A 21,969-nucleotide genomic window follows, 5' to 3' on the forward strand; every position below is an offset into this window, starting at 1 on the left:
TTCAAAGTGGCTGTTACTTCTAGTTGCACATGTATGTGTAAGGCAGAAAAAAAAGGCTAAATCATTGATTCTCTGGGTATTCTGAATCGGGTTACAATAAACAGGTAAGGCTCAGGTTCCTCTAAGACCTCAGTTTTGTGCTAAAGAGTTCATACAAAAAGCAAGAACCACAGGTACTTCACTGCTGAAGTCTTTCAGTATATATTTTAAAGATTTAATTTAAGGCCGGGTGCGATTGCTCATGCCTGTAATCCCAGCACTTTGGGAGGCACATGCAGGCGGATCACCTGATGTCAGGAGTTCGAGACCAGCCTGGCCAACATGGTGAAACCAAGTCTCTACTAAAAATACAAAAATTAGCCAGGCATGGTAGCGGGCCCTGTAATCCCAGTTACTCGGGAGGCTGAGGCAGGAGAATTGCTCGAACCCAGGAAGCAGAGGTTGCAGCGAGCTGAGATTGCACCACTGCACTCCAGCCCTGGTGACAACAGTGAGACTCTGTCTTAAAAAAAAAAAAAAAAAAAAAAAAAAAAAAAACAACTTTAAATTGATTATGAGTGGAAGTCTTTATTAAAGACAAATAAGGAATTACCTCTAGATGGCAGATGAATTAGAAAAATTTTTGTTTGTTTTTTCCTTCAGACACTCCCCACCAATTTCCAGGTAACAAACTTGAATGATTTGGTTTCTCATATATAGAGTATAAGTCTACAATACAATAGAAAATTATACTCTCTATGTTCTATACTCTATATATGCTAAAACGAATGTGCTCTTCTCAACCATAATTTGAACACACATTCAATAATTCCAAGATAATTTACACATACAGAGGCAGTGGGAATTCATCTTAAAATCATTCAATTGATTTTGTTCTTCATTTCTCAATTTGAAGGACTAGGAGTCCAAACTATTTCCTTGTTGCTGCTGTTGATATTGTTTTCCTTGTTAAGTAACTTATTGTCATGTCTACATTTATAATTGTAAGTGACACACATTTTTTATAATCACAATCTATGATGCTATCACAGTTACGTATTAACATGTGGAGTGACTTTTTTTTAAGGCTGTCTATTTCATCAAAATTTCTATTCTTTTATCAGAATTGTAAAAAAAAAAAGTTATTTAGGCAAATCTATAGTTTGTAAATCCATTTTAAAGTCCATGTAAATTGTTTTACTTATTTTAGAGAGAAAAAACTCAACCACTACATGTTGCTATTCCTTAAGCGAAATGTACACAGAGAAATTTTAGAATCTGAATCTTAATTGAAATAATGATTCAATAAACTTAAAAGGCCGGGCATGGTGGTGCATGCCTGTAATCCCAGCTACTCGGGAGGCCGAGGAAGGAGAATCGCTTGAACCCGGGAGGCAGAGGTTGCAGTGAGCGGAGATCGCACCACTGTACTCCAGCCTGGGCAACAAGAGCAAAACTCCGTTTCAAAAAAAGAAAAGAACAAACTTAAAAATCTGTAAATGTGGTTATCATTATTTGAAGAAAAGAAAATCTTCTGGCCGGGCGCGGTAGCTCACGCCTGTAATCCCAGCACTTTGGGAGGCCGAGGCGGGCGGATCACGAGGTCAGGAGATGGAGACCATCCTGGCTAACATGATGAAACCCCGTCTCAACTGAAAATACAAAAAATTAGCCGGGCAAGATGGCGGACGCCTGTAGTCCCTTAGTCCCTGCTACTCGGGAGGCTGAGGCAGGAGAATGGCGTGAACACGGGAGGCGGAGCTTGCAGTGAGCGGAGATGGCGCCACTGCACTCTCCGTCTCAAAAAAATTTAAAAAAAACCTTCAGATAAGTCCACAGATCTTAGCTAAGAGCAAGAGGAATTTTTAATAATCTCTTTGAATGTTGATATATTTTCCAGTCTTCTCTCTCCTTAGGCCAATTATTTAGAAAACCGTACAATAATTAATCCGTATGCAAATTTTAAACTATAGCTCAAAAAATTTATTGGCTACTATAAATTATTAATTTTCCAGTGTAGGGTATGGCAAATATTCAATAAGTGCCTCATATGTGAAACAGCTGGTGTTCAGCACTGATTTTTCAAGCGCAAACTTAAGAAATGAATAAAGTTGTAATGTGTATAAATGCACATTATACAACAGCATGGGACTTCTTTGTGTTACTCGTAAAAGGAAAGGTTTTCACCTTCCTCATTATGAATTCCAAAAATTCAAAAACTGTTTTTCAAAATTTTGACTGCTTTCATTATACGCACAATGCTTCCACACTCCTCATTCCTACTGTTTCCAGCAGATAAACATTCTCCTCTTTCGATTAGCAACCAATCCAAGCTTATTATCTTTCTTTTTTGAGGCAAACTGCAACATATCATTTCAATTAAACCCAAAATATTACTCCCATATTTCTTATTCAAAGGTCTTAGGAATAAGCTTCATGCTTCTCACAGAAGATGAAATGATCTATCAACATATGTAACTGATGTTTCACATTTTATTTTCATTTTGAGATTTTGTACCTATTGTCTAGTGATAAACTTTTGCAACTGTTTCCTCTATATTTTAGATGGCTTAGGCTTAAAAAAAAAGTCTAATGATTTAATTATGAATTTTTCCTTAAGTGAAATTCACTAAAATTAATTTTCTCACATTTTCATTAATTATACAGGCAATATTTAAAGTTTTTTTAAAATGCCTCTTTAAAGGGTATGTTATTCATTTTGTTACTCTATGACTTTCAATTCCTGAATATAAAATAATAAATTTTAAATGACTAAATTTTATTTATTCACTGATTAAGTCAGATTTATGACCTCCTCTCCCCATTCCAACCACTTTGAGTTTTGAATGAAACAACCTCAATTGTAACAGAAGAAACATCTGTTGCTTTTTTTCTTCACCAGGGCTTTCCTAACTGAAAGAAGAAAGGCTCTCTGCCTGACCTCCTCTCTCCCTCTCCCTCTCCCACTCCTGCTCCCCACCCACACTAAGTTCCTTAAAACTTTAAGTAAATGCATTATTTAAAATTTTACTGTATCTATTAAAAACATCATAGTTTAGAAACATTCACTTCCTTACTGAACTTCAAAGAATGACTAAATGCTATTATACATCAAAAAATAAGACATGCGTCTAACAGAATATATGTTGTAACTAAAACGCAAACTTCAAGGGTATAATTGAACTGATCAATTCAATCAAGTTGTCACATATTCCGGGCTGATTAAGAATTGTTTAGGGGTAAGACTTTCTTCACTATCTAGATTCAGATAGCATCTTGTATGCTATATTTTCTTTGCCAGTCCAAGGCTAACATAATGGCAGTCACTACCCCAAGAGGCAGACACCAAATGGTGCCACCCACACTCTCACACTGTGCCTCATAATAAACCATAAAGCAGTGGAATGCACCGGCCCCTTTATGAGCAAACAATGCCTAAGCTTCATTAGAATACAGCTGACATTTTCAAAGCACAAATACTTTTAAGAAAAATGTACTAGGGAAAAAAAGGAATGAAACAGCTATAAAAGCTGAAATATTTTTCAAGTGTCAGGTTGATTTCCAAGGATCCTTGGGAAGTATATTTTGCTGTTGGCAATTTAAAAGTTTTCATAAGTGGAAAAAATGTTTAGTTAAAGGCAAAGCTTATTTTATTAACTACTGGGGGAAAAAAATGAAAGTAAAAACTATCCTTTGAATTGCTTTCACAAGTAATAGTCATGAAGGACCTTTAAAATTACTGATTTCCTCAACTGCTGCTTTAGTTCCTGAATTAAGAAAACTGAGCTCCAGAATTATTTTCACATTTTAATTAATTTATATAAGTGAGTAATAAACTAACTCTTCCCCTCCCCCCCCCCCCCCCGCCTGCCCCAACCCCCATACATAACCCTGTAGTTTTTCTGTCTGCAACAAGCAAGGACGTCTTGAAATCAGCGTGCTCCTGGCTATTTACCAATTTAATATTGCTGCTGTTTAAAGAATATAAAATAAGCGCTGTAAAAACTCACCCAGCAGTAAGAAACAAACTGATCTCTCTTACCTGGTCTAAGGAAGCATGCCTCTCACTGCAGTACCAACAACACTCTACAGTCTTTGTTACCATTCAGTGGAAACTTGAGACTGTGTCAGACGTAAGCAATCGAGCTCAGAAAAGCTCAATTTAAAATACTTTTCAGTAAAACTAAAAAGATGCTCAAGAAAACTGTTTAGTTAACTGGCTTTCAAAAGACATGAATACTGTCTACAACAAAGACATCTCAAAAGAAATTGAAAGTGCAGGTCTTAGATGAAGTGGCTTTTCTATGTAGAACCCTGCTTTCTTATTAAATTAAAAGGATATTTTTATTTTTAAAAAATGCTTAAAGTACACACTTGATTTTAGCCAAAAGGCTGAGAAGTGATAAAAATGCTTAAAGTAAAAGCGGTGAAATAACTACAAGTTAACATTTTTCTAAATATCACTTGCATTTTAACTAACTTAAAAAATAAGATTAAACTTACTCGTGAAACCTGCATAATTTGAATTATACATATCAGAGTATCTGCTGGCTCCTGAGCAGTCACAAAGCAGGAGACTTAATGCATCTTGAAAGCAGAGCAAAAGCACCACGAGTTTCAGGGGGGAAAAAGGAGGAGAAACTCTTGAAACACTGGTTGGGGCTTTCTGAACTTACTGTCCAGCTCTTGTGGGAGGAAAAAAAATGTCCCAGTCCTGCCCCCTGAGATAGGAGGCTATGCTTCAATGCCAAAATGAATGACAGGCCCATTTCTGATATCAACAAAGAGCAGCTTAGTTGTGCTTTTTTTTTTTTTTTTTTTTTTTCACTTTCCCACACAGAAGTTCTAAAATTTCCAGGTTAGTCCCTTTATAGCTAGGGTTAAGTACCTTTCTCCATTTTCTCAAGAGGGAACCCAATTATGTTGTCCTGGTTTTTTTTTAAATGACTAATTAAATATACATACCTAATCATCTTACTTAGTTTTCCTAGGCAGGAAGCTGAACAAAAGATGACCTCTTAAGTTCCTTTCCAAATCTATTCTTTTCTATATCAGATAACCATATGACTGTCAATATTAATAAGCTTTTCCAGCATCCTGATGTATGGCACAAGTAGAAACAAAAAGCAAGGTAACATTAAAAACAAAGCAATTGAGATAAAATTTTCAACTACCAAGATGTAAAGATGATTTACCAAGGTACATGTCTTTGATTACACAAATTCAAAACAAACACTTCAATCAACAACATATATTTGCTGAATACTTACTATGAGCCGAGCACTATTTTGGGCCCTGGAGATACAGTAGTGAATGCAACAGACAAAAGCTAAACAAAAAATCCCTGTCTTTAGTGAGCTTAGTTTATTTCAGTTCACTCTAAGTATAACTCTCCTAGATGACTAAGGTACTTTTCCTTCGTTGATTAGTTATCACCTATTCTGAAATATTCCCCTTGGAAAGTATGTCTTGACAACAGCTCCAGGAGATGCCGCAAAGTATTTGGTGCTCTGTTCAGTGTTGTATCACCAGTGTCTAAAACAGCGTCTGTTAGATACTCAAATATATACTGAATCAAATAGATCAGAGAGCTTTTTCTGACTCAAAATTTTCCTTTGCCAACACATATTATACTTACACACATACAGAGATATGACAACAATAATACAATACAGGGTGTAAATTAAATTGGGTTGTAAACACACATTAGTATAAACAAAACTGAAAATACAACCTATATGGCCCTCTATCTTTCCAGATTTTATAATAAAATCTGTTTTCACTATAGGATGTGAGGTCAGTGCAATATCTGAGTAAATAAATTAGATAAAATTCTATAAACTTTTTGTGGACAGTCAGATTTCAGAGAAGTTTTGAAAGAAAAAAGAAACTTGGAAATTACACAGAATCTGATCAGTTTGGTGTATTAAAATCTTACATGTTTATATTCATTTATATTTCCACATTTGGAAACAATTTTAAACTCCCCATCCTGCTTTACACCATTCTTGATCATCTTACCAGATGATGCTTCTTACAGAGAAAATAAGTGTACACCTCTAACTTGTCAGATCAGCTGGAAGTGCTCACCTACATCACCCAAGACCAGAATATTCAGGGGCTAGATATGGTCACATTTACTCTGTTATAGTCTTAAAACAAAAGGAAATTAAACATTCAAGTACTCAAGTATATTTCCCATATCTCCAAATAGAAGAGCATCCCCCTGCCCTCCCATCGTCCAGAGCTAGACAATAATTACAAGTTAAAATATAAAGTATCTAGTGTATGTTTTAACAATAAACCTAACAGCAATCCAAGGTCAGAAAGATGTGATAACTGAGGTCAAGTGACAAATAAAATAAGGTGGGACCAAAGTAGGATGCTACTATTCTTGCAGGACGAATTCTCCTTTTCCCATTCCTTCCTTCAATAAATACTGAGCACCTATTATGTATCAGGCACTGAGCTAGGCAACCTATTACCTACTGTCTACTCCACAGATCGGAACTTCAACCTATCCCTCCAAGTTTCCCTCTCCATGCTTGCCTTCCTTTCTAGAGCCTTTTCTCCGGTCTCAAATTATTTACTCATACTACACCCTTCAATCTGTTCTGATGCCTTTCTCGGCAGGTAGCATAATCACTACCTTTTATGTTCTTCTGCAAGTGTATGACACAGTGTGGGGAACGTAATAAGACTTCCCACTCAGATGATAAAAATGCAGATTATATAGGTCGTGTCAAACAATTTCTCCTTAAACTTATATAGAAAATCCATTTAAGCATCATTAATTACAACTATTGATTATCTGGAAGACACCAAAGGTAGCTAGACATTCTCCTAGGTTTATAAACTGATTTATTTGGAGTTTGCGACATTTATTGGCAATCTGCCCAAATATTAAGCCCATTTAACAGACACATGTATGATTCTATAGGCAGAAATGACACTGTGATAGTGTAATGATAGGTATATCTAGCAGGCATTGGCCAAATAAAAACTATCTATCAGATCTGTATAACGAAGTAGTAGAAATTAGCTATGTTACATCTATATTTATATTTTCAAGTAAAATATCGAATCTTCCTGACAAGCACTACACCTAAAGTAAAAACTTTCTGCTGTCACTTGCATGGTTAGGTGTCAATTTCTTAAAAACATTGCATAGTAAATATTTCATATTTCATGTTTGCCTGCTGCTCTTCCTCTTTCCACTTTTTCTTTTCTTTCTCTCTCTTTTTTTTTTTCAGAGAGAGAGCGTTTTGTTCTGTCACCCAGGCTGGAGGTGATGTGCTGTGGTGTGAGCACAGCTCACTATAGCCTCAATCTCCTGGGCTCAGGTGATCCCTCCCACTTCAGCCTCCCAAGTAGCTGGGACCACAGGTGTGCACCACCATGCCTGGCTAATTTTTGTATTTTTTGTAGAGACAGGGTTTCGCTATGTTGCCCAGGCTGAACTCCTGGGCTCAAGTGATCCTCGTGCCTCCCTCCACAGTGCTGGGATTACAGGTGTGAGCCACCATCCTTAGCTCTACTTTTTCAATATGCACATTTTTCTGAGTTCTGTGCTCGATGCTCTTTTCTTCAAGATCTACACTCCCACTCTAGAGGATGTTACCTATTTTCCATAGCTTTATCACCTCTACATAGATGACTACAGAAATTTATACTCCCAGCTCTGGCTTTTTCTGTTCTGCTGTAAATTCTTATTTAGATGCCTATTGGACATCTCTGTTTATATATCCCATAATCTCAACTCAGCCTTTGCAGTATTGAACTTCCTGTCTACCTTCCCAAAACCCACTCATCCTCCTAGGTTCCTCACCCTTGTTAAAGGCATTAATATCAAGAACAGAAAGTGATTTTCTTCTTCCCTCATCCTCACAACCCAAATGCCCACATTGTTTCCAATTTTTTTTTCTAACATATATCATTCTCCTAGTTTAAAAACAAAACAAAATGAGAAATATAACTTCTGATGTCTACAGTTATACCATCCAAAATGGTAGCCTTAGCCACATGTGGCCATTTAAATTTAAAGTGATTAAAATTAAATAAAATTGGCCAGGCACGGTGGCTCATGCTTGTAATCCCAGCACTTTGGGAGGCTGAAGCGGGTAGATCACCTGAGGTCGGAAGTTCAAGACTGGCCTGGCCAACATGGTGAAACCCCACCTCTACTAAAATTTAAAAAATTAGCTGGGCATGGCCCCTGTAGTCCCAGCTACTTGGGAGGCTGAGGCAGAAGAATCACTTGAACCCAGGAGGCGGAGGTTGCAGTGAGTCAAGATAACACCGCTGCACTCCAGCCTGGGTAACTGAGCGAGACTCTGTCTTATAAAAATAGATAAATAAAATTAAATTTAAAATTTGATTTATCAGTCATGCTAGCCACATGTCAAGTGCTCTATGGAGCTGCATGTGGCTAACAGCTACCGTATTGAACACTGTAGATACAGAACATTTCCATCACTGAAGAAAGTTCTATTAAACATCTCTGATCTAGAAATCAATGGCAAACCACTTAAATTAGTAATCCAAATTTTTCTCAATATAGCCCCAGCCCCAATTTACCTGTGTTAACCTTATCTTCTACCAAAACCCCTATGCATGCTTTATCACAGATTAGTGGGGCCCACAGAATTAAGTTGAAGGCTTCACAAAGATAAGGGAGGCCTACACAAGCTATGTGGAGAGGGACCTATAGGAGAGAAAGAAAGCAAAGATTCTAGAGAGGACAGAAATAGTTCACTAAAGACCTCACAAGTTAGGAAGGGACAAAATTTTGGAGATAATACCTTTAGCCTTAGAGAAGAAATATGGTATAGTGGAGAAAGCATGAGCATTAGAGTCAGAATACTTCATCCAAATTCAAGTATTTGTTTAGTTATAAGGGACGGAAATCGAACTCAAACTAGTTTAACGTGAAAGGAATTAGTTGGCTCAACAGGCTCACAGAATCCCAAAGGGTGAGATAACTGAACCAGGAGGGTCCACTTTGCAAAAGGGTCTTTTGTAGGCAGCAAGGGCTTTAGCTTTCAAACTTACTTCCTTTTTCAGAAACTTTAATATTTCTCTTTCCACTGAGTTCATCTTAACATTTCAAATGCAGAGATTGTTCCCTTCTAACTGCTAACCAAACTAAAAACATCCTACTTCCCATCTCTCTTTAACCACCAAAATTTTTTAGTGTGGTATCTATAGCCACTATCTCAGCTTTTGTACCAACTATTAATTAATTATTAAATCTTCAAAAATGCACCAAGTACCTCTGACATAACCACTGTGTTAGGCACTAGAGATACAAAAACAAACAAGGCATAGTCCTTATCCTCAAAAAATAAAACAAAAAAACAAAAACCCAATTTGGCTTCCATCCAACTGCTCAAATGAACTGTGTTGTCTAAAGTAGCTCTAAATGAGCTCTGCCTTGAAAAATCTAATAATGTGTGCTTATGCTCCACAGGCTTGCTGTATTCTGGCCTTGCTGATCTTACAAATCCCATCTTCTTAATACTATTACAACTGTCTTCTCTTGGATTTTTTTTTTTTTTTTGAGACGGAGTCTCGCTCTGTCACCCAGGCTGGAGTGCAGTGGTGTGATCTCGGCTCACTGCAAGCTCCGCCTCCCAGGTTCACACCATTCTCCTGTATCAGCCTCCCGAGCAGCTGCTGGGACTACAGGCACCCACGACCATGCCTGGCTAATTTTTGTACCTTTATTAGTGACGGGGTTTTGCCGTGTTAACCATGATGGTCTCGATCCCCTGACCTTGTGATCAGCCCACCTCGGCCTCCCAAAGTGCTGGGATTACAGGCATAAGCCACCATGCCCAGCCTTCTCTTGGCTTTTATAAAGACTATTCCTTCTCTGTTTCCACCCCGACACTTGTGAAGTGGTTCCTTTATTTTTTTCTTATTACTTGTATTCTAAATGGCTCAACCACAGCCATCTCTTTTGCTGTACTGCTGTTTCAGGTGACTGACTGAATCACCATTAGGAGTGAAAGGGGCACACTATAAATAATTAGAAGCTGTCTGGGAAAAGTGGAACATATGGATTGCTGTTTAAAAACTTTCATTAGTTCCTGTCTCCAAATCTTTAAGTATGCCATACAAAAACCTACTTTGAACTAATTGCCTTTATGGATTAAATTTCTATCTTTTTATGGCTGTCTCAAGGTCTATCTTCACTCAGTACTCAGAGTACACTGAGACAATAGTATGTCTAATGAAGAGTCTCATTTGACTCTCTCCCCCATCTAACAGCAACCTCATTACATTTCCTTGGTCAAAAGAGCCCACAAATCACTCATAAGCCTCACTGAGAGAGATGAGAAAATGGAGGCTTACTAACATCAAATAACTTGCATAAATGCTAGCAAGTGGTAACACTGAGATTCTAATTGATATGGTTTGGGTGTGTCCCCACTCAAATCTCATCTTGAATTCCCATGTCTTGTGGGAGGGACCTGGTGGGAGGTAATTGAATCATGGGGGCAGGTCTTTCCGGTGCTGTTCTTGTGACAGTAAGTCTCACGAGATCTGCTGGTTACTGTAAGGGGGAGTTTTCCTGCACAAGCACTCGTCTCTTTGCCTGCTGCCATACACATAAGACATGACTTGTTATGCCTTGCCTTCCTGCATAATTGTGAGGCTTCAGCCACATGGAACTGTAAGTCCAATTAAACCTCTTTCTTTTGTAAATTGCCAGGTCTAGGGAATGTATTTATCAGCAGTGTGAAAATGGACTAATATACTAATCAAGTTCTTGACTTCTCAAAGTCCATATACTTGGTTACTATTGGTATTAATTACAGATATGAATTCAATGAGATTTTAATCAAAAAGCTTACTAAAGCCTAATATTGTTCTCCACGGCATATACTAGCCCATTTGTGCCAAATAAACTATTCTGGATGGGAAAAAAATAAAGATCACTTCAGTCCTCTATATAAAAACTTTTGATGGTTCCTTATTAAATAGATAATACAAGGTCTTTAATGGATAACTGTTTTAGGATAACTGTTTTTCTAGGCTCATCTTCCATGATTCCAGCTGCATGACTTATTTACCATTCCCTGAACGGTCTATGACCTTACTGCTAAGGTCAGAATTTTCTTCACCTGGTAAATTGGTGCTTATCCTCCAAAACCCATAGAAAATGTCACCTCCTTGGTTAAGATATTCACAATTACCTGAATAGACCTGGTCCTATTTTGAGTTCCCACAGTATTGATGATGTGCATTTATTATAACATTTATCACAGCCCTTTGTAATTTGCATGTCTCTCACTTCCTGTAGTCTGTGAGTTCCTCCACAGCCAGTTTTTGGCTCTCCAGCCCTCCTATTCCATCTCTGTACCCTCCTCATCTAGAAGACCACGTAGTAGACAACATGCACTCAATAAATAGCTATTAAACAAATAAATAAATGAAAAGCGACCTTCACTTGATCAAATACCTTCAGTAGCTTCCCATCTGTTAAAAGAACTCCCCTGAATACAAAAGATATCCCCACTACCTTGGCTTTCTTTCCAGGCTCTTTATGATTACACCTAGATGAAATTTTGTAACTAGTAACATTCCATTTATAATTACCAGCAACTAGCTCCAATAGTCACCTACAATTCTCTGTAATGTTTTCCCAAACATGCTAAAGATATTCCTGCTATCCTGTCTTAAAAAACTCATGGGGCAGTCTTGTTCAAAATGTCTTTTCCCCTCTTTTTTGTCTCTTCAAATTCTACACACTCCTCAGCATCCAATGGTAGTTTCAACTCATTATAAGACTCTCTATGGCCTCGAGTGTAACCTAACTTCTTCCTCTATATTCCTACACAAAATACATTAAATATCAAAACCAATATAGCTAAAATAAATATGTGTTTTAAGAATAACTTTTGTATAAAAACTTTTAACTAAGTTACATGATAAATTCTCAATAAGCTACCATCAAAACTGCAAAATTTAGTTTGTTCATTCAATCTACACATATTTGCTGACTGTTTACATGTGCCAGACATTAGGAGAGGACCTAAAAATATACTTGTGAAGATATAATTCCTAGCCTCAGGAAGTTACAGTCTAATGGAGGACACATTATAAACAAGCAAATAAATACAAAAACATCATCAACTGTGTTAACGGCAATGAAAAAAAACTAGTGGGCATTACAAAGATGGAAAGGGATATTATTAATACATTTTATGCTCTTTTATTATAGATAAGGTGGTCCAAGAAGACCTCTCTGAGTACTATTTAAGTTGCAACTTAGAAGGTGTAGAGGTCTCAGCCATGGTAAAAGCAGGGAGAAGATCAGGCAGAAAAACAGAACTGTGCAAAGGTTCACATAATATCCATAATTAAAGTAAAGCAAATACACTGAAACTGAGGAAGACAAATACACATAAGGAAATGGTTTTGCAGGGGGAAAAGTAATTTACTAGTTGTGGTTGTTTATACAAAATAAAAGAGGGAATTCAGTTCTTATTTTCTTATCTAGGACTACAGTAAAAAACATGGGGGAAAGAAACAGAATCATGGATGCCATTCTGAGCAAAAGATTAAGGAGCAAGATTATCAGACATCAATAAATATTCTGTGAATATTATCATGAATGCATAATATTCCACTATACAGTTGTGTCATGCTTTATTTCCCTTTTAAATGGATATTTACAGTCTTCATATTTTGCAGTTATACATCATCATGTAATAAACATGTCTCCACCCACATCTCTGATTCTTTTCTAATGACAAATCTCCCAAAAGCCTTTCTACTGAGTGGAAGAATATAAATTATCTTAAGGGGTTTGATATTTATTACCAATTTGCTTCCCAAGAGTGCTTTTGCTGATTTTCGTCCCCAACACAAGTAGACACAAAGAAGAAGTAAAAGGGCCAGGTGCAGTGGCTCACGCCTGTAATCCCAGCACTTTGGGAGGCCGAGGCAGGCAGATCATGAGGTCAGGAGATTGAGACCATCCTGGCTAACACGGTGAAACCCCATCTCTACTAAAAATACAAAAAATTAGCCAAGTGCAGTGGCAGGCGCCTGTAGTCCCAGCTACTTGGGAGGCTGAGACAGGAGAATGGCGTGAACCCGGGAGGCAGAGCTTGCAGTGAGCCAAGCTTGCACCACTGCACTCCAGCCTGGGCGACAGAGCGAGACTCCGTCTCAAAAACAAAAAAGAATAAGTAGAAATACTGTAGATAAGAAGATAACAATAAATAGACAGAATAAGAAGTGGATATAAAATAAAGATACCAATTTCTCATACCTTTGCCAACAAAGGTAATAATTTTAAGAATCTTTGCTAACTGATAGAGGAAAAAGATTTTGTTTTTAAATAGCTTTTTATATGATGTCCAAAATACTGCACATGCTCATGTCAGAAAAAACTGCAAAATATAGAAAAGCACACAGGAAGAAACAAAAATAATCTAGAATTCAATCATCCAAAAATTACAATTAATGTTCTGTGTACACGTATTGAGTCTTCCTATACTACATTTTTTTTTTACGAGAAAGAGGATCACACCATACATGTTAAATTTTTTGAACTTAACAAATTGTTTAACTTTTAATATCTACAGAATACCACCATACAAGAATATCACAATATACTGTTAATTATCATGCTGCTTCCAATTTTTCATTATTATTAACAATGCCATGATAGGCACCCTTTGACTAAATCTTCCCACAGATCTTCCTTTACTTTATTAGGATAAATCAACAGCAGAGACATGGCTAAGTCAAATAATTTGTACAATTTTAAGCCTTTTGATATGGTACTGTGCAAATTATCCTCCAGAGAGGTTGTATCATTCTGAGTTCCCATATTCTCTACAATCTTGCCAAATGCCAGTATTAACGAAAACAACCCTTTGCTAATGTGACTGGCAAAAATCAGCTTTTGTCATTTACATTTGCAGTTTAATTACTAGTGAAGTTGAATTCATACTCATATTTTTATTAGCCATTTGCATTTCTTCTCCTGTGAATTACCCATTCTGCTGCCCTATTTTTTCTTATAGTGTCAATATTTATTTTTTTATTTGTATTACATTTAGTCATCAGGTTTCCTTAGTCTTCTCTGTTATGTGACAGTTTCTTGGCTATTGGCTATGCTTTGTTCCTGATGACCCTGACAGGTTTTTGGGTTGTTGTTGTTTTGAGACAGGGTCTTGCTCTGTCACCCAGCCTGGAGTGTGGTGGCACTATCATGGCTCACTGCAGCTTCGACCTCCTGAGTTCAAGTAATCCTCCCACCTCTCACATACCCTACTGCTGCTGGGGAAGAGGTAGAAGCAAACATCTTGTTTCTGGGCAAGAAGCAGAGAATCCTCACTGGCCCAGGATTCTGATGCCAAGCAGAGGTTTCTACTGCTCAGGAAAGGGCAGATTAAAATACCACCCCTGAGGTTCAAATGAACAGGGACTGCCTAAAGCTAAGGCTGACCCAGGACAATAGAAAACCACCTATGACACCACCATAAGCCTAGCACTGCGTAACAAGCAGCATCAGTCAACCACTAGTGAAGGGGCAAGGATATGAACAGAGACTCCCCCTCTGTGATAGAGGCATGATGGGACTGAGGAAAGCCAACAGTGGAACAGGAACACTGAAGAAAAACTATCTGGTACCCCAGGCTCCAAGTACAAGGTAACAGCAGCCCAAGTACACTGAACATAATGATACCAACATCAAAATCCAAATCCACCTCAACTCCAGACTAGGTTGACTCAATGTCATAGGCAATTGGCCTGATGGGAGAGGTATGCTTATATCCAGACATAAATACCATCTACCTCAGTCTCTACTGTTTTTGTATACATGATGTTTGCCATTAAACTAAAAATCACAAGACATACACAAAATAAAACACACATACACACACACAGGCATGCACTTTACCAAGAGATAAAGCTATCAACAGAACCAGACTCATTTATGACCTAGATGTTGGAAGTATCAGTGAGGGGCTTTAAAATAACTGTTCTTTCATTTTTCTAATCATTAGACTGGAAGAAAATCTTTTGTCTTTTTAATCACTTCAAAAGATACTAATATTCTATGGTAGGCTCAGTGGCTTATGCCTATAATCCCAGCACTTTGGGAAGCTTAGGCAGAAGAACTGCCTGAGGCCAGGAGTTTGAGACCACCCTGAATAACACAGCAAAACCCTATCTCTACAAAAAAAAATTTTTTTTTGAGACGGAGTCTTGCTCTTGTTGCCCAGGCTGGAGTGCAATGGCACAATCGCAGCTCACCGCAACCTTTGCATACCAGGTTCAAGAGATTCTTCTGCCTCACCCTCCTGAGTAGCTGGGATTACAGGCAGGCACCACCATCACACCCGGCTAATTTTGCATTTTTAGTAGAGACAGGGTTTCTCCATGTTGGTCAGGCTGGTCTTGAACTCCTGACCTTAGTTGATCCGTCCAACTTGGCCTCCCAAAATGTTGGGATTACAGGTGTGAGCCACCACGCTCGGCTAAAAATTTTTTTAATAAAAAATAAATTAGCTGGGTATGTTAGCTCACACTTGTAGCCTCAGCTACTTGGGAGGCTAAGAGAGGAAAATCACTTGAGCCCACGAGTTTGAGGCTATGGTGAGCCATGATCATAACACTACACCGCAGCCTGGATGACAGAGCAAGACCTTTAAACAAAAAGAGAAAAGATAATCAAGACTCTAAAGCAACCACTAAAAATGTATTGTGGGGTTTCTAACTGTATTTGATACTTTCCTGGACTCCGTCCTATGTGCCTTTTCTTTTGACAAATTTTAATCTGTCTCCTTCAGCTGTAATAAACCGTAACTGTGAGTATAACAGCTTGCAATGAGTTCTTTCAGTTCTCCTAGTGAATTATCAATCCTAAACGTAGTTCTGGAAACCTCTGAACTTGCAACTGATGTCGTGAGAGCTGACTTGTGCACTGCTTCAAAACTTTGCAATTGACTAACATCACAAAGTCCTTTAACAGAAATGTATCTTGAAAGTACTTTCTTCCAGCCCATGGCCTGTCTTTTCATTCTCTTAACAGTATCTTTCTTTCTCAGAGTAGAAGTTATATTGTTTGGCTGTGGCCCCACCAAAATCTCATCTTGAACTGTGGTTCCCTTAATCCCCATGTGTCATGGGAAGGACCCGGTGGGAGATAATGAATTATGAGGGCGGGTTTTTCCCATGCTGTTCCCATGATAGTGAATAAGTCTTACAAGATCTGATGGTTTTATAAAAGGCAGTTCCTCTGCACACACTCTCTTGCCTGCCATCATGTAAGACGTGCCTTTGCTCTTCCTTTGCCTTCTGCCATGATTGTGAGGCCTCCCCAGCCATGTGGAACTGTAAGTCCATTAAACCTCTTTCCTTTATAAATTATCCAGCGTCAGGTATTTCTTCATAGCAGTATGAAAATGGACTAATACAAGAAGTTTTAATTTTAACGAACACCAACATCAGTTTTCTCTTTCATGAATCATGCTTTTGGTGTTGTATCTAAAAAGTCATTGCCAAACCCAAGGTTACATAGATTTTCTTCTATTTTTCTTCCAGAAGTTTAATAGTTTTATATTTTACATTTAGGTCTATGATCCATTTTGAGTTAATTTTTTGTGAAAAGTATAAGGTCTATGCCTAGGTTCATTTTTTTGCATATGGACTTCGATTGTTCCAGCATCGTATGCTGGAAAAAACCCTTTCCTCCATTAAACTGTCTTTGCTCCATTTTCAGAGATCAGGTGACTATATTTGGGTGAGTCTATTTTTGGGCTGTTTATTCTGTTCTACTGATATATGTGTCCATTCTTTTGCCAATAACACATTATCTTGATTATTGCAGCTTTATCGTAGGCCTCAAAAATCAGGTAATGTGAGTCTTAGATATAGTTTTTGACAATTCATGAGTTTATCTTTTAAACTTACATGTTAATGTATTCATTTTTATTCTAATTACTAAAAAGTGGTCTTATATTTGTTACTCTGTTATGTTCACTGCTCAACACTATCTCTTATTATTTGTCTTTTGCTAGTAAGACATTTTCTTTTTCCTAATAACACTGTAAATACTGTTTTTTTTTAGACGAAGTCTCGCTGTCGCCAGGGGGCTGGAGTATAGTGGCATGATCTTGGCTCACTGCAACCTCCACCTCCCGGGTTCAAGCGATTCTCCTGCCACAGCCTCCTGAGAAGCTGGGACTGCCAGCTCCTCTGGCACTTACCACCACGCCCAGGTAATTTTTGTACTTTTAGTAGAGACAGGGTTTCACCATGTTGGTCAGGATGGTCTCGATCTCTTGACCTCGAGATCCGCCTGCCTCGGCCTCCCAAAGTGCTGGGATTACAGGCGTGAGTCACTGCGCCTCACCAGTGGTTTTTTTTTTTTTTTTTCCTACCATTTATTAGTGCAGCAGAAAATCTGTGGCGAATTTTATGTATAGCTTTTTGTAGCAGTCTCTTTTTACTTCTTGCCTAGATGCTTATTTATTTTTTTAGACTGAGTTTCGCTTTTGTTGCCCAGGCTGGAGTGCAATGGCTCGATCGCTCACTGCAACCTCCACCTCCCGGGTTCAAGTAATTCTCCTGCCTCAGCCTCCCAGGTAGCTGGGATTACAAGCATGGGCCAACACGCCTGGCTAATTTTTTTGTATTTTTAGTACAGACGGGGTTTCTCCTTGTTGGTAAGGCTGGTCTCGAACTCCCGACCTCCGGTGATCCAACCGCCATGGCGTCCCAAAGTGCTGGGATTACAGGCGTGAGCCACCACGCCCGGCGATGCTTATTTTTGTTATTTATTTATTTATTTATTTATTTTTTGAGACTGAGTCTCACTCTATCGCCCAGGCTGGAGTGCAGTGGTGCAATCCTGGCTCACTGCAACTTCCCCCTCCTGGGTTGAAGGGATCCTCCTGCCTCAGCCTCCCAAGTATCGGGGATTACAAGCACTTTCCACCATGCTCAGCTAATTTATTTTTGCAAGCAGATAAAGGCTTGTTTTATTTAAATGGCTGGTCTATGTAATCACGGAGGCCAGTATGTACAAAGGGGGAGCTTTTATTTCTTGGTCTCTTCCTCCTTGGACAAAGTCTTGATCTCCTTTTTGGCCTGCAAGCGCTCTTCAGGGCACTTGCCTGCTTCCTTGGCCTTAGACCTGCGGGCCTCAGCCTGGTCAGCCAGGAGGTTCTTGCGGGCCTTGTCCGCTTTCAGCTTGTGGATATGCTCCATGAGAATCCGCTTGTTTTTGAACACATTTCCCTTCACCTTCAGGTACAGGCTGTGATACATACGGCGATCAATCTTCTTAGACTCACAGTATCTTCTAAGCAGCCGGCGCAGAATCCATGCGACCTTCTCTGGCATTTTGCGCTTGTACGTTCAATGTACATTGGCTGTACCCTTCCACTTACTATGCGCATGTGCCTGCCTTCCGGCGGGCCAAGGTATTCTTCAGGCATTAAGCCCGGGAATGGACTGTCAACAGGCTTGCGATGATCAGCCCATCTTTGATCAGCTTCCAGATCTGCTGACGGGAGTTGGCATTGGCGATTTCATTAGTCTCACTGGGGTCCAACCAGACCTTCTCCCTGCCACAGCGGAGGACAGAAGAGGCCAGCCTCTTCTGAACCCTGAGCATACTCATGGCTGCCGCCGCAGCAGCAAAAGGGCTTTTTTTTTTTTTTTTTTTTTTTTGAGACAGAGTCATGCTCTGTGACCAGTCTGGAGTGTAGTTGCGCAATCTCGGCTCACTGCAACCTCTGCCTCCCAGGTTCAAGTGATTCTCCTGCCTCAGCCTCCCAAGTAGCTGGGACTACAGGCGTGCACCACCATGCCCAGCTAATTTTTGTAATTTTAGTAGAGATAGGGTTTCACCATGTTAGCCAGGCTGGTCTCGATCTCTTGACCTCATGATCTGCCCGCCTCAGCCTCCCAAAGTGCTGGGATTACAGGTGTGAGCCATCACGCCTGGTCGTGTTTTGAAGAATTTCTTTTTTTTTTTTTTTTTTTTTTTTTGAGACGGAGTCTCGCTCTGTCACCCAGGCTGGAGTACAGTGGCCGGATCTCAGCTCACTGCAAGCTCTGTCTCCCAGGTTTATGCCATTCTCCTGCCTCAGCCTCCCGAGTAGCTGGGACTACAGGCACCCGCCACCTCGCCCGGCTAGTTTTTTTGTATTTTGTAGTAGAGACGGGGTTTCACCGTGTTAGCCAGGATGGTCTCGATCTCCTGACCTCGTGATCCGCCCGTCTCGGCCTCCCAAAGTGCTGGGATTACAGGCTTGAGCCACCGCGCCCGGCCGAAGAATTTCTTAATAAACCCCATGATGCCTTAAAAAATTTCTGCCAATTATCTGAAAGTTGAGAAATCTATCCAAGTTTGGTGTTTGCTAAGAAAAAAGTAAATTCTAGGTGGTATCTGTCCACCTCGGTATTATTTGACTTTTTTTTTCTTTTTTTTTTTAGACCAAGTCTCACTTTGTCGCCCAAGCTGGAGTGCAGTGGCAGTATCTCAGATCACTGCAACCTCCACCTCCTGGGTTCAAAGGATTCTTCTGCCTCAGCCTCCCAAGTGGCTGGGACTACAGGCGAATGCCACCATGCCTGGCTAATTTTTTGAATTTTTTTTTTTTTTTTTTTTTTTTTAGTAGGGATGGGATTTCACCATGTTGGCTAGGCTGGTCTCAAAATCCTGATCTCAAGTGATCCACCCACCTTGGGTTCTCCCAAAGTGCTGGGATTACAGGTGTGAGCCACCATGCCTGGCCTGACTTTAAATTTTATCCACACATGCCAGATCTAGTATTGAGCAGTCACATAATACTATGGCTCTCATCTATTTGGGGGATTAAAGATCCCTTTGATGATCAAATTAAAATTATATACTCTTTAGATAACAGAATTTTGCTCAACAGTTCAGTTTGTCATGACTTGAAGTCAATTTGTATATCTAATGTATGGATCCCAGATTTACTATGGCGCTGATAAACTAAGGAAGATCTTCTGACCCTGTTGTCTTGTTCCATGTGCATGTGATTGGCAATCTAATCCTACATACTTTGAAACAGAATATAGTTCTTCTCTAGTCAAAAACAGGACCTAACTAAGAGTTGTTTAAGCTGATGATTGGTTTATTAAACTGTTCTCTTTACTCCTGTAAATATTTGAAATTTTCCATAATAAAAAGCTTAATCTGTATGTCTGTCTAAAGTAGGGCCTGAGAAAAGGCATACTGCTCCCATGGATTTTCTCTTTGCCCCTTCTCACCACTACTTCATCACATCTGAAAACGTACCCCAACAAATCCACTTCTGCCACTGCCTTTACAGCGCTCTGGTCACCAAGGGAAGTACAGAGGTAATGATAAGAGAGATGGGAGGGAGAAAAAGAGCCCTGGTTGTTGCAGATAGCAGTTGCAACATGGGGTTGGTGGGAAGCTGCCAAGTTTCTGGTTGGTAAAGATCCCACTTCCTTAAATTTGTAGGTATGAAGTAGAGAAGGGTAGAAATCTACCTTTTTCCTGCCTGTCCCGGCTATTTTGTCTCAGAGATCTATCTTCATTTCTACTCATCGAAATTCCTCCTGTTGCCTGGCACATTTTAATCTGTATTCCCAGTTTCTATTTGTAGCTTTGCTTTTTTGTGTATTTTCCCAAATTTGACCGAAGCATAATAGAGAAAATTAAGTTGGGTCCCACCAGCTAGCTGTCATCTAAACTCGGGCTTCCCAGTTGATTTTTTGAGCCCGAAAGGTGTGAAAATAATCTAGCACACATTTAACCTGGGAAAGGCAGGTAAGTGGAAGAGAGAGCTTCTCGTGTGCTCTTGCCCCTCTTCTGCCTTAAGCCACACTACAACCTTACATAAACAGAAATATGCCTACTGATACTATTGAGCACATTAAATACAGGATATTAAAAAAGAAAGTGGCATTTTCTCTCAAGGAACCTCTAATCCAGATTAATAAAGTTGAAAGACTTCCAATAGATGTGAAGTTTAAACTGAAGCACTGTAGCAACTGAGAAAATAACTTTTATCTGAGGAATGCAAGTCCTTTTAAATATCAGGCCTAGATAGACATTAAAATGAGATTACAATCATGCCTACTCCCCTCCTTTGAGCTATGTATTCATCTGTTGAAACTGCTTACTATTGCCACAAGTAGCCATAAATTAGCTTAATAATCCACAGCAGGTGTGAATTATAATAACACTATAATCCACACCTTATAGGTTAACAATGTATAGTCAATCACTAATTAATGTTATTTCTGTAAACCAGTGAGAATTCCTAACAACTTTGTACAGTCTACTCCCTGTCCCCCTATTTTGCCTTTCAAACTCCATTTGTAACTGCTGCTAACAGGAGTGTATACTCAGGGCAACTTGAATCTATGTTCCCAGGTTGTAATCCTTAAGCTTTGCCCAAATAAACTATCATTTATGTTTGTTTTGCCTCTATTGCTTCATTTTAGGTTGACATATCCAATTAGAAACATTCAAGTTAATCCACAATAATGTGTGCTTGATAAAACTTACAAATTAGTGAACTAACATGCTATTTTTTTTTTTTTTTTTTTTGAGACAGAGTTTCGTTCTTCTTGCCCAGGCTCCAGTGCAGTGGCGCAATCTCGGCTCATTGCAACCTCCACCTCCCGGGTTCAAGTGATTCTCCAGCCTCAGCCCGCCGAGTAGCTGGGATTAAAGGCGCCTGTCACCATGCCCAGCTAATTTTTGCATTTTAGTAGGGACGGGGTTTCACCACGTTGGCCAGGCTGAAATTGAGCTCCTGACCTCAGATGATCTACCTGCCTTAGCCTCCCAAAGTGTTGGGATTACAGGCGTGAGCCACCGCTCCTGGCCCTAATATGCTAATTATTAGATACTCTCAAACTGAAAAATAAGCACACAGAGAATATTAAAACCAATTAGCATAAAGAGGTGCTCTGAGATTAGCTGGGTGTGGTGGCTCACACCTGTAATCC

General features: G+C 39.2%; 1 protein-coding gene and 1 pseudogene across 17 annotated transcripts in view; both read right to left on the minus strand.

Annotated features, from left to right (window-relative positions):
* Positions 1-21,969, minus strand: part of TFDP2 (transcription factor Dp-2) — a 202,415-nt gene that overhangs the window by 78,423 nt on the left and 102,023 nt on the right. Inside the window, exon 1 of one of the 16 annotated variants that reach the window (XM_050778120.1) lies at positions 4,483-4,622. The exons of 11 other annotated variants lie outside the window; for them this stretch is intronic. In XM_050778120.1, the coding sequence (XP_050634077.1) occupies positions 4,483-4,513 (31 nt within the window). In that variant the 5' untranslated portion in view covers positions 4,514-4,622. Of the gene's footprint in view, positions 1-4,021; positions 4,423-4,482; positions 4,623-21,969 lie in introns of those variants that run through there. 4 more of the 16 variants (XM_050778119.1, XM_050778121.1, XM_050778127.1 and 1 more) reach the window with 4 other exon arrangements.
* Positions 4,759-18,976, minus strand: LOC126947472 (60S ribosomal protein L19-like; annotated as a pseudogene). Its single transcript, XR_007723090.1, has one exon. The product of XR_007723090.1 is annotated as a 60S ribosomal protein L19-like (transcript).

Source organism: Macaca thibetana, chromosome 2, assembly GCF_024542745.1.
Source record: "Macaca thibetana thibetana isolate TM-01 chromosome 2, ASM2454274v1, whole genome shotgun sequence".
NCBI lineage: Eukaryota > Metazoa > Chordata > Mammalia > Primates > Cercopithecidae > Macaca > Macaca thibetana.